The sequence below is a fragment of the Ranitomeya variabilis genome, chromosome 2 (assembly GCF_051348905.1).
Source record: "Ranitomeya variabilis isolate aRanVar5 chromosome 2, aRanVar5.hap1, whole genome shotgun sequence".
NCBI lineage: Eukaryota > Metazoa > Chordata > Amphibia > Anura > Dendrobatidae > Ranitomeya > Ranitomeya variabilis.
In genome coordinates, this window is record NC_135233.1 from 32,306,501 (window position 1) to 32,320,057 (window position 13,557).

The 13,557-nt window shown below is 42.8% G+C and overlaps 1 protein-coding gene across 1 annotated transcript in view; it reads left to right on the forward strand.

The window, feature by feature from the left end:
* The first annotated feature begins 266 nt into the window (after nucleotides 1–266).
* Nucleotides 267–13,557, forward strand: part of SLC30A10 (solute carrier family 30 member 10) — a 60,366-nt gene continuing 47,075 nt past the window's right edge. The window contains exon 1 of the mRNA XM_077282251.1: nucleotides 267–774. Coding sequence (XP_077138366.1) covers nucleotides 324–774 — 451 coding nt within the window. The 5' untranslated portion in view covers nucleotides 267–323. The remainder of the gene's footprint in view (nucleotides 775–13,557) is intronic.

The window sequence follows — 13,557 nt, forward strand, 5'->3', positions numbered from 1 at the left end:
TTCTGGCAATTACTGTATATTGCTACTATTTTAACGTTTTATGTAACTTCACATTTTTATGAACACAATGTTGTGACATCAATGGATTTGTTGCTGGGTTATAACATGGACCTGGTTCCTGAGTCTAGTAGCCCTCACATTGCCCATTTCCTCAGGTAATAATACTCCTTACTTTAATGGCTTGTTAAAAAACAAAGTTATTATTTTACAGTGTCATAAAACCACATTGTAAACTGTGATTGGCGTAAGATATAAGATAGCTGTTATCCATACTGAGAGATACTCCTTCCCAGCTCAGTCAGCGCACCAGAAAGAGTCCAGTAATGGGTCGTTACACGGGCAGAACCGGGCGCCTGATCCTCATGTGCGTGATCCATTTCTTCTTGTTCATAGCAGAGTTGGCGATAGGATACATAGGGAACTCCCTGTCCCTCTCCTCCGATGGCTTTGCCGTTCTTTCCCACTTCATCTCTATGATAATTGGTCTATTGGGCGTCCGGTATAGTCGTGTTCAATGGCACAAGAGGAACACCTACGGCTTCCTAAGAGCGGACGCAGTTGGCGCTTTTGGTAACGCTATCTTTGCCACCGCTCTTATGTTCAGCATCCTTGTGGAAGCCATCAAGAGGTTTATCGAGCCGGAGAAGACAGAAAACGCTGTGCTGGTGCTGATCGCCGGGGTGGTCGGCCTGGCCATTAATGCATTGAACTACGTCCTCTTTATGGACTGCTGCTTTCTGAAAAAGTCGGGAGATAATCTTGATCATGAAAAAGGTAAATGTACAATTGTTGAATGAATGATATATCACCAATTTTCATAGACTTCTAAATAGCAGATCTTATATCGCTCTATCAATTGAATTGATCATATATGATGATCTATTGATGGCACGCCCGAGGATATGATCATGTGTCCCAAAATCTCCACATTTGGTTTATCTTTGCTGCAGGAAAGCATTTTCTAGTCCCTGTTCGTGTTGCAGAAGGCTGCCTGTCTCACTCATTTCAGAAGCTAAGCCAGCCCCCTTCACTTTCCCTATGTCAGCTATGACAGGCGCTTCATTGCTGGAGATCTGTCTGTCTGTCTGTCTGTCTGTCTGTCTGTCGATCGATCTATTCATCTATCGATCTAGAATTCCAAGAAAGCGGCAGTACTCCATTGTTTCAGTGGGAAAATGTGCAGGATTAAATGTGCAAGATTTGAATTAAAATCTTGCACTTCTTCCCACTGAAACAATGGAGTGCTGCCTCTTTCTTGGAATTCTATAAAGTTTGGATAATCATTGGACAGATTGTCTAGGGGCCTTGCACCCGAAGATAAGTATTATACTCTGCTGTTCCTTTTTTCTTTCTTTCTATCTATCTATCTATCTATCTATCTATCTATCTATCTATCTATCTATCTATCTATCTATCTATCTATCTATAAACATTGTGCAACCTAATTGGATGAAAAACTTATCCCAGGCAGCACAATCCATCAAGAAAATAAAGTATAAGGTGCCTTCATTTATCAAAATTGGGTTTAGAAAATTCTCCATAGAAAGCCAAAATGTAGCTTGTGGGGGTCAATAAAGGAGCCTTAGATTATTTTTACACCCTACTAGATATGATTAGGTAGATTTACCGTATTTATTTTACTCACTTTTACAGCGCCATTAATTCCACAGACATTATCGGCATTGTCCCCATTGGGGCTCACAGTCTAGATTCGCTAACCACTGAGGACATAAAATAGACAGACATAAGATAGATATAATAGATATTAAAAAAAAGGTGTATAGCAGCCCATATATGCCAAGATATAAGCAAACATTGAATATGTGAAATGTAAACTGCATTACTTCCATATGGAATATTCTTATAAAATGAAGCATGAACAGGCATTGGCCAATTTGGGAGCTAATAATCTACATTTTATTAGATCATATTCTCTATGGATATAATGTGATTTACATTTCACATAATCAATATTTTAGCACAGTGTGTTACTGCATCATAATTTGGTTTGTAGATAGATAAGATAGAAAAAAAAAAAAGTTAAGTTGGACGGCAGACAATAGCAAATTCCTTTAACAAAATATTATTTAATGTATAAATGTTTGTTGTGTACAAGATATCAAACTAGCATGGAAAATTGCTATAACATATTAAGGCTCAATTGTCTAAAGCATAAGGCAGGGATAAATTATAATAAAACAAGTGGCTCGGCAATTAGGAGAAAATGACCGGTTAATCGCTGATATCTATGTCCTATATTTGTTACCTAAACGCCGACTGTGTGATGGGAAATAGATCCCAAAGGGTGTGAGGTCAGGAAAGGGTTAAATAAAGCACGCCAGTGATCGATTGGGGCAAATACATGTGGAATAATTAAAGTAATACCCAAAGAAATAAAGTGAGTATGAAGACATCATGGTAAGGCTGCGTTCCCACGATGAGCTTTTGGTGAGTTTTTCATGTTGCAGATTTTTGTACCATTTCTGCACCTATTATGTAAACTTACGTTTTTGAGTGCTTTTTTTTTTTTTGCATGCCTTTTTATCGGGTTTTTGATGCTGCTTTATTGATGCAGTCGTGTACTGAGTACATATATTTTGGATATGTTTCCGCAGTGGAAACGCATATGCATTTTTTTATCTGCAGAGTTTTCACATCTAATGCAAGTCTATTAGCAAAATCCGCCCATAAAACGTAGGGGACCCGCAAGAAAAATTGACATGTTGCGGATTTGAATCGCGTACCACGAGTCAGTTTAGGCTAAGTCAAAAAGAAGCCCAATGGACATCAGCTTTCTATAAATCCCATCTACTTTGGTGGAAATGCTTTTTTATTGCGCGAAAATCCGCAGCTTCAGAAATGTAACAAAAATTCAATGAGTTTTGCACCCCGTTCGGACACGATCTGATATCCATGACCTATCCTAAAGATATCACCTGACCAGACATCGGTATTGTCTGATCGGACATCGATGTCGTGTCTCTGGACACCGATGTCGTCTGACCGGACATCGATGTCATCTGACCGGACATCGATGTCATCTGACCGGACATCAATGCAATCTGACCCAACATCGATGTTATCTGACCGGTCACAACCTCGTCTGACCAGACTTCGATCGTGTCTCTGGACACCGATGTCGTGTCTCTGGACACCGATGTTGTCTCTCTGGACACCAATGTTCTCTCTGGACACCGATCGGACATCGATGTCATCTGACCAGACATCAATGTAATCTGACCCAACATCGATGTTATCTGACCGGTCACAATGTCATCTGACCAGACATGGATCGTGTCTCTGGACACTGATTTCGTGTCTCTGGACACTGATGTTGTGTCTCTGGACACCGATGTTGTCTCTCTGGACACCGATGTTGTCTCTCTGGACACCGATGTCATCTGACCGGACACCGATGTCGTGTCTCTGGACACCGATGTCATCTGACCGGACACCGATGTCATCTGACCGGACATCAATGTAATCTGACCCAACATCGATGTTATCTGACCGGTCACAACGTCGTCTGACCAGACACCGATGTCGTGTCTCTGGACACCGATGTTGTCTCTCTGGTCACCGATGTTGTCTCTCTGGTCACCGATGTTGTCTCTCTGGTCACCGACGTTGTCTCTCTGGAGACCGATGTGTTATCTCACCAGTTACAATGTTGTCTGACCAGACATCGATCGTGTCTCTGGACACCGATGTCGTGTCTCTCTGGACACCGATGTCATCTCTCTGGACACCGATGTCGTCTCTCTCTGGACACCAATGTCGTCTCTCTCTGGACACCGATGTCGTGTCTCTCTGGACACCGATGTCATGTCTCTCTGGACACCGATGTTGTGTCTCTGGACACCGATGTCGTGTCTCTCTGGACACCGATGTCGTGTCTCTCTGGACACCGATGTCGTGTCTCTCTGGACACCGATGTCGTGTCTCTGGACACCGATGTCGTGTCTCTCTGGACACCGATGTCATCTCTCTGGACACCGATGTCGTCTCTCTCTGGACACCGATGTCGTCTCTCTCTGGACACCGATGTCGTGTCTCTCTGGACACCGATGTCATGTCTCTGGACACCGATGTTGTGTCTCTGGACACCGATGTCGTGTCTCTCTGGACACCGATGTCGTGTCTCTCTGGACACGATGTCATGTCTCTCTGGACACCGATGTCATGTCTCTCTGGACACCGATGTCGTGTCTCTGGACACCGATGTCGTGTCTCTCTGGACACCGATGTCGTGTCTCTCTGGACACCGATGTCGTGTCTCTCTGGACACCGATGTCGTGTCTCTCTGGACATCGATGTCGTGTCTCTCTGGACACCGATGTCGTGTCTCTCTGGACACTGATGTCGTGTCTCTGGACACCGATCTCGTGTCTCTCTGGACACCGATGTCGTCTGACTGGACAGCGCCTTTGAAGATGCTGTGACCTAGAGCTGAGGTTCTGCAGTAATATTCCGTCACTCTATACTACGTCTATTGTGTTTTACATTACTATACACTTTTGCTCTGATATTACCCGATGTGGACGGTTTTTACGATGTTTCCAGGTATTCCTATCAGTTGTGTAATGACCTTATAGATTGTGAGCTATCACGGGTAGGACATTACCTTCTAATCTAAAGACGCTTCAGGTTTACAAAATCCAATCACAAAGGAGAGTTGAGTTTTCTGTTTGAAAAAAAAGGAAATTTTCCTCCGAAAAAAGAGACATGGCCTTACTATATGTACTGCAGTCTATGCAAAAATAGGGAAGCAGAGAGCACTTAGGTCTTTCTATAAAGTGCAGGAGGTAGGAAACCGGAGCACACCGACAGAAAAGGGTACCTGTGAAGAATATATGGGCCCTTTGCAGACCAAGATCTCAATATAATGCCCAATTCCACCTGTCTTGGAGGTAGAAATGGCCCCTGGGTGTAACCGTAGGGCTGCCTAAAGGGGACCCAAAAGCCTGTGTGCCATATAAGTTGACGCCAACATTTAAAAAGAGCTAATTGTAGTGGGAGTGCGGGGCTATGACATCATTTTCAGGGTGCAAGGACTTTAAAGAGGCAGTTTGGGCTAATGTTCATTGGAAATAGATGGGATCCGATACCCGGCGCCCTCACTGATCAGCTGTTAATCGCTGCGGTGGTCAGATGTAAATAGCAAACTCAGCCGGACCATAGCGACTCCGTTCACTTTGTAGTGGCTGATTCTCTTGAACTTGATTGGTGGGGGTGCTCAGTGTCGTTCCCCCACTGATGGGGATAGGTCATCAATATTAATATTAAGGGTTTAGATAACCCCTTTAATGGTGTGCATACACTGTGTGGATATCCAGCATTAGTTTTTTTTCGACGTTGAATCAAAGCTGCTTTTTAATTATGCCGAATTTTGGAGATTTTCCAAAATTCGAAGTGGAAATAGACTGAATTTGCACACGTGAAATCGACAGGTTTTCCATAAAGAAATCTGCAATAAAATACGCACCATTTGTCCATAATGTCACTATCCCCACCTGGTGGTCACAATTGGTTCTACATATTTTTTTCTACAACAATTTGGCACCTGCAAATTTTTCTTGAAAGTTACTTAAAGTTAGTTTTCCACAGAAGAAGCTTGAACAGTTTCTTAAAAAATTTAAAAGTTGCAGATTAATGCAGTAATATTTCGCAGGTGGGAGCACTAATGCAATCCGTTGTTGGATCCCTTTAAAGGTTATATCCACCTTTGCAATTAATCTCCTTATTGCTCCAGTGCTTCTACTATATATAAAAAAAATATCTCCTTTGAAATGAGTGAATACATTTTTCCTACCGTTTTGTGCATACATCTCCTATGTTCTTGTTTTCATAGATAAAGACACTACATAGATACAGACACTACATAGATACAGACACTACATAGATACAGACACTACATAGATACAGACACTACATAGATACAGACACTACATAGATACAGACACTACATAGATACAGACACTACATAGATACAGACACTACATAGATACAGACACTACATAGATACAGACACTACATAGATACAGACACTACATAGATAAAGACTACATAGATACAGACACTACATAGATACAGACACTACATAGATAAAGACTACATAGATACAGACACTACATAGATACAGACACTACATAGATACAGACACTACATAGATACAGACACTACATAGATACAGACACTACATAGATACAGACACTACATAGATACAGACACTACATAGATACAGACACTACATAGATACAGACACTACATAGATACAGACACTACATAGATAAAGACTACATAGATACAGACACTACATAGATACAGACACTACATAGATACAGACACTACAAAGATACAGACTACATAGATACAGACGCTACATAGATACAGACGCTACATAGATAGACGCTACATAGATACAGACGCTACATAGATACAGACGCTACATAGATACAGACGCTACATAGATACAGACCCGTTTAATCTCGTCATCTATACCCTATTTCTTGCTAACACTTACCATATATATATCAGTAAGACGTGGGGGAGAGATGAAGGCAGTATGATCTCAGGATCGGGCTATGCAGGGTTTGTTTGTAGTCTGTTTCTATAGAGACACATAGTATGCATAGGAGCTGTGTACACGAAACGATTTTTAATCAAGACCGTTTCTAAATTTGCTACGTGATTTTACAAACTGCACAAATGTTGTAGCCACGTGTGATGTGGATGGTTCATTCTTTTAGACATTGTTTGATAATACCGCCTTTAAAAATATAATATAACCCAATATAAAGAGCTCATTATAGTGATGCAATAATATACGGCAGTAATTAGCACTGTATATGGACTGTTCTATTTCACATCCATTATAAACGTGACGACCTGTTACTTTAATGAAATCCTCCGCTCTGTGTTACTGATATACAAGGGAAATAAATTATTGATCAGAACACGGTGAGTAATCAGATCAGGACCTGTGATTAAGACGCTAGGTGTGAGGTCTGGATGGTAGGACGAGCGGGCGGACGTGACCAATCAATGATTGAAATGACACTGCAGAGAGTGGTAACGATTCCCGGTTTATGTGGGCCCTTGGGAGACAGAGTCCCAGCAGGCCCCTCTATGGTTTTGAGTTTTCCTCTTCGTCTACAAAGAGCTATCACTTTTTTTTTAATTTACAGTAAAAGCTGTACTTTTATATTACCAATTTTGGGGTCCATAGAAATTTCTGACCTCTTTTGGTTGATTTTGTGGGAAGGCGACGCGGCCATTTACATTTTTTCTTCCCTTACGGCGTTCACTATGTGGGATAAATATTCTGATATTTTAGTAGTTCGGATAAGGCTACTTTCACACATCAGGTTTTTTGCATCAGGCACAATCCAGCGAATGTTGGAAAAAACTGATCCGGCGCAGATTGTGAAAAACTGATGCGACGGACCTGTTTTTTTTTTACAGATCTGACTAGCATATCCAGATAATTGGATAAAAAAAAAATTTGGAGCATGCTCAGTTTTAAAAAAGGAATCCGGCGCTGGAATCCGTCATTTTCCAGATCCGGTACCTTCCGGCTCCCATAAGCGTCCATTCTAGCAAACAGCTGGAAGCGCCGGATCCGGTGCTTCTGGCTTTTTCGCTGGAGACAAAAAAAACGTTGCTATGGACGTTTTTTCCAGAAACTGGAAACGGCAGATTTGCCCTATCCGGCAAAAACCAGATGAAATGCAAGGTCATTTGCAATCCGGCACTAATAAAAGTCTATGGGAAAAAAAAAATATTCGCCGGATCCTTTTTTTAAAAAAATTAGCCGGATTGAGCCTGACGACAAAAACCAGATGTGTGAAAGTAGGCTAATTAATGTAGGCAGTAATACTGACTGTATTTTTCTATTAGATTTTTTAAATTTTTTTTATTTGTTTAGCAATAATTATTTATAAATATATTTAATATATTTACTTATTTTCTGAGAAAAGGGTGATGATATCAGTCACTACGCTTAATGGAGTCAGTGATATAAAGCAGAGTATTTTCCTGCAGCACCCTAAAGTGTTGTGAGGCTTAAACTAAAAGTTGCATAAATGGGCTGGTTTTATGTTGATGGAGCGCCCCCAGATGCAGGGCCGCGGGGTACTTGGTACCGGGCCTCTCTGTCTCAGTCCTGGGGTTGTCACAGTGGCTAGACCCGGTCCGTGACCCTGCTAAGGGGCGTCCAATGAAAGATGTGATGGTGGTGCGTGGTGTGAGGCGCGAAGAATAACGAGGACACGGGGTTGCAGTCTCTTTATCTCTTTACTGAAGGCTTCAGGATCCTCAATCCAGAGCACTGCTAACAGGGCTGTCTGAGACCGGCCGGTCCGAAGGCACATCCAGAGTTCCCTTTGCAGGTGGAAATCAGTGCCTACCTTCTAGCGCCTGTGTGTTGTAGTCCTTCCCTGCTGAGCACCATGGGATAGTCCTCACAACTGTTGTGTCTGTTTCTGATGTTCTTTCTCACAACTTATGTCTGTTCTGATGTTCTTCTCCGTCCCCCAGACGATATGGATAGGACGCACCCGTATGACGGGTAGGCCTGGAGTTCTTCCGGGACACTAGAGTCGCCCCTCTCCCACAGTTGCCCCCTATGTCTGCTTAGGTGATTTAGGTGAGACAGCCAACCTATAACTAACTGTCCTGCCGTTGGTTTGAAGTATTGCTTGGAGCCTAATACTTCCTCGGCGTTCCGGCCACTGGCTACGCGCCTCAATATGATGTTGCCTCGATCTTACAGCACGACTCCTACTGGTGTTTTCTCCTTTTTGCTTTGATCTCGTTTCTCACTTCTCCACAATAAACCTCGCTTCTTGTCCTATCTTGAGATACCGCCGCAATGTAGTGCAGGTGCGGTTCCTTAAAGGGAACCTGTCACCCCGTTTTTTCCGTATGAGATAAAAATACTGTTAAATAGGGCCTGAGCTGTGCATTACAATAGTGTATTTTGTGGACCCCGATTCCCCACCTATGCTGCCGAAATACGTTACCAAAGTAGTCGTTTTCGCCTGTCAATCAGGCTGGTCTGGTCAGATGGGCATGGTGTCTTCCCCCAGATCTTGCTTAGTTTTCCGTTGGTGGCGTAGTGGTGTGCGCATATCCAAGGTCCCGAATCCACTGCACAGGGGAGTGAAAAGAGCGCGATTTGCGCTATTTCATTGGTGATCGGTGGGGGCGGCCATCTTCCTTTGGCCGCGCGTGCGCAGAAGCGGCGCTCTGCTGGCCGCGGCTTCAGGAAAATGGCAGCGGGATGCCGCGCGTGCGCAGATGGAGATCACGGCGGCCATTTTCTTGAAGCAGAGTTCGCCACCAACGGAAAACTAAGCAAGATCTGGGGGAAGACACCACGCCCATCTGACCAGACCAGCCTGATTGACAGGCGAAAACGACTACTTTGGTAACGTATTTCGGCAGCATAGGTGGGGAATCGGGGTACACAAACTACACTATTGTAATGCACAGCTCAGGCCCTATTTAACAGTATTTTTATCTCATACGGAAAAAACGGGGTGACAGGTTCCCTTTAACGTTCTTTCCTGTTCGCTAGGCCTCTGTCAGGATCCCACCCCTGACAGGGACCCCCCTGAATCTTCCCCTGCAACACCCTCTGCCACAGGATGTTGCCTGGTTCCAACCCAGTCAGCTTCTGACTAACTTCCTATCCAACCCCCAGTTTTACCAGAGTGTGAGGAGTGGCCTAATACATAGCACCCTTTGCTCCCCCTGGAGGCCAGACTGTGAAGTGTAATGTGTGACTGTGATACCTGGTCAGGTGAACTCCTTAAGTGCCATCAGACGTACCATCACTCCCCTTAGCGGCGGAGCATCAGTACTGCAACGACCAGGACTCTGGGGCGCTGCATTGACATCCATAGAGTGGGTAGGAGAATGTTCATCTTATCTCAACCTGCAGAGCCTGACAGGACCTGTGTGATGTCACAATCATGTGATCAGTCACATGATGGAGGAGTTACATAGTCTAGTTGCTGGCTTTCAAGGGAAGCAGAGGTGTTGTGTGTCTGGAGAGAGGATTTTCCCATGGTTTGTGTCCTGAGGAGGAAGGACTGTACCTTGTGCTACCGTTTTGTTTTACTTTGCTGTTTTTGCCCAGAGGGCCGTGTTTATTTTGTGCTTAACCCTTGGTTTATGCTGTACTAAATAAGCCAAGTGCATCTTTTAAGCCGCAGTGTTACCGTGTCTACCTCCGAGTAGACACGGGAACACTCGGAGGTAGACACCACCACCCTTTTCTCAGAAAATAAGTGCATTTGTTATTTATATATAACTAGCTGAAGAGCCCGGCGTTGCCTGGGCATAGTAAATATCTGTGGTTAGTTATAGCAACTCACTTCTCTTATTTTCCCATCACGCCTCTCATTTTCCCCATCACATCTTTCATTTTCCCCCTCACATCTCTCATTTTCTCCCTCACACCTCTTATTTTCCCCCTCACACCTCTTATTTTCCCCCTCACACCTCTCATTTTCCCCCTCACTCCTCTTATTTTCCCCCTCACTCCTCTTATTTTCCCCCTCACTCCTCTCATTCCCCCCTAACACTTGTCATTTCGACCTCACATCTGTCATTTTCCGATCACTACACTATTTTCCCTCACTCCTCTCATTTTGCACTCACACCTTTTCATTTTCACCTCACACCTCTCATTTTCACCTCAGTATATACATGTTTGTCATCTCCCTTATATATAGTATACACCTGTATGTCATCTCCTGTATATAGTATATACCTGTATGTCATCTCCCCTGTATATACCTGCTGCGTGTCATCTCCCCTGTAAATAGTATATACCTGTGTGTCATCTCCTCCTGTATATAGTATATATCTGTATGTCATCTCCTCCTGTATTAGACCTCGTTCACACGTTATTTGGTCAGTATTTTTACCTCAGTATTTGTAAGCTAAATTGGCAGCCTGATAAATCCCCAGCCAACAGTAAGCCCACCCCCTGGCAGTATATATTAGCTCACACATACACATAATAGACTGGTCATGTGACTGACAGCTGACGGATTCCTATATGGTACATTTGTTGCTCTTGTAGTTTGTCAGCTTATTAATCAGATTTTTATTTTTGAAGGATAATACCAGACTTGTGTTTGTTTTAGGGCGAGTTTCGTGTGTCAAGTTGTGTGTGTTGAGTTGCGTGTGGCGACATGCATGTAGCGACTTTTGTGAGATGAGTTTTGTGTGGCGACATGCGTGTAGCAACTTTTTGTGTGTCGAGTTGCATGTGACAGGTTAGTGTAGCAAGTTGTGTGCAGCAAGTTTTGCGCATGGCGAGTTTTGCGCGTGGCGAGTTTTATGTGTGGTGCCTTTTGAGTATGTGCAAGTTTTGTGTGAGGCAACTTTTGCATGTGTTGCAACTTTTGTGCATGTGGCAATTTTTCCGCGTGTGCAAGTTTTGCGTGTGGCGAGTTTTCCATGAGGTGAGGTTTGCACGTGTGGCGAGTTTTGCATGTGGATAGTTTTGCGCATGGCGAGTTTTGAGCGGCGACTTTTGTGTTTCAACTTTTATGTGGCGAGGTTGGTGTATGTGTGGTGAAATGTGCGCTGAGGGTGGTATATGTGTTCGAGTACGTGGTAGTGTGTGGCGCATTTTGTGTGTGTGTTCATATCCCCGTGGTGGTGTGGTGATTATCCCATGTCGGGGCCCCACCTTAGCAACTGTACAGTATATACTCTTTGGCGCCATCGCTCTCATTCTTTAAGTCCCCCTTGTTCACATCTGGCAGATGTTAATTTGCCTCCAACACTTTTCCTTTCATTTTTTCCCCATTATGTAGATAGGGGCAAAATTGTTTGGTGAATTGGAAAGCGCGGGGTTAAAATTTCACCTCACAACATAGCTTTGACGCTCTCGGGGTCCAGACGTGTGACTGTGCAAAATTTTGTGCCTGTAGCTGCGACGGTTCAGATGCCAATCCCGGACAAACATACACACATACATACACACATTCAGCTTTATATATTAGATAACCAAATTTATTTTTGAAAGTTTTTAATTTTTTTTTTTTTTTAAAGTAAAAAGCAGAAAATGTCAAATCCAGACATGCTGGAAATTGTAGTTTTGCAACAGCATGAAAAGTGCTTGTGACCTTTAGCAGACTGCAATACGAGCTCTTACCTCTAGGAGGCAGTAAAGGATTTAAATATGCATTGTGGGTTACACAATTGTATTGTATTGGAAAAAATTGATAAACTTAAAACAACCAAGTTCAATCACGACTAATTCCAGAATTATTCAAGATGGGAGGAAATGCGAAAATAATTTCACAATTTCCACTATTTTGAACAATTGAGCAAACATATGTACTTGTTGTTGTAAATGTTTTAAATGTCCCAATCACTACACATCATATCTGAGGGGAAGAATAATGCTGCATTATGGGTTATTCTTTTATGCCAAAGAGTTAGAGGCTCCCAATACATTGAATGATAAAAAGAATGGTTAGAAAATAGGAAAAAAAAATTCAAGTTGTATTTTTGGATTTTGTTTTTATGGCATTGATTGTGTTGTGAAAATGACCTGGAAATCTGATTTTTCCTGAGTAACCCCTTCGTGACCTATGATGTATAGGTAAGTTATAGGTGGTATCCCCGCACTCCATGCAGGCTCCGGTGCTGAGACTGTGCGTTTTCCTGCAAATCTCAGCTGCTTTCATGTGCCCTTAAGGCCGGCGTCACACTAGCGAGTTTTACGGACGTATGAGCGCAGAAAATACGTCCAGAAAATACGCATAACACACGGTCCAATGATTCTCTATGGGGCGGCTACTATCTGCCGTATATTACGCATCAGTAAAAAATCCGCTAATGAAAGTCTATGGGGGTGAGAAAATTACGGATTACACACGGACCATGCGTGTGACTTGCGAGAAATACGTAGTGGTGTTCTATAGAAAAGCCGGCAATTCAGTGCAGTGTACAGTAAAATCACACTGACAGGTTAGAATAGAATAGGTAGAATAAATATGTGCACATAGAATGTGTATAAATATATATATACTGTGTGTATATATATATATATATATATATATATATATATATATATATATATATATATATATATATATATATATATATATGTACATACATATATGTCCGTGAGACACATATATATATATACAGTATATATTTATATGTAATTCAGCGCTAGATAGCATAAAAGCCGGTAATTCAATTGCCGGCTTTTCCTCTCTCCTTCACAAACCCGTCAGGATATGACACATGGTTTACATACAGTAAACCATCTCATATCCCTTCTTGAGGGCAGATATTAATAGCCTAGAGAGGGTCCATGGTTATTGGCCCCCCCCGGCTAAAAACATCTGCCCCCAGCCACCCCAGAAAAGGCACATCTGGAAGATGCGCCTATTCTGGCACTTGGCCTCTCTCTTCCCCATCCCGTGTAGCAGTGGGATATGGGGTAATGAAGGGTTAATGTCACCTTGCTATTGTAAGGTGACATTAAGCCAGGTTAATAATGGAGAGGCGTCAATTATG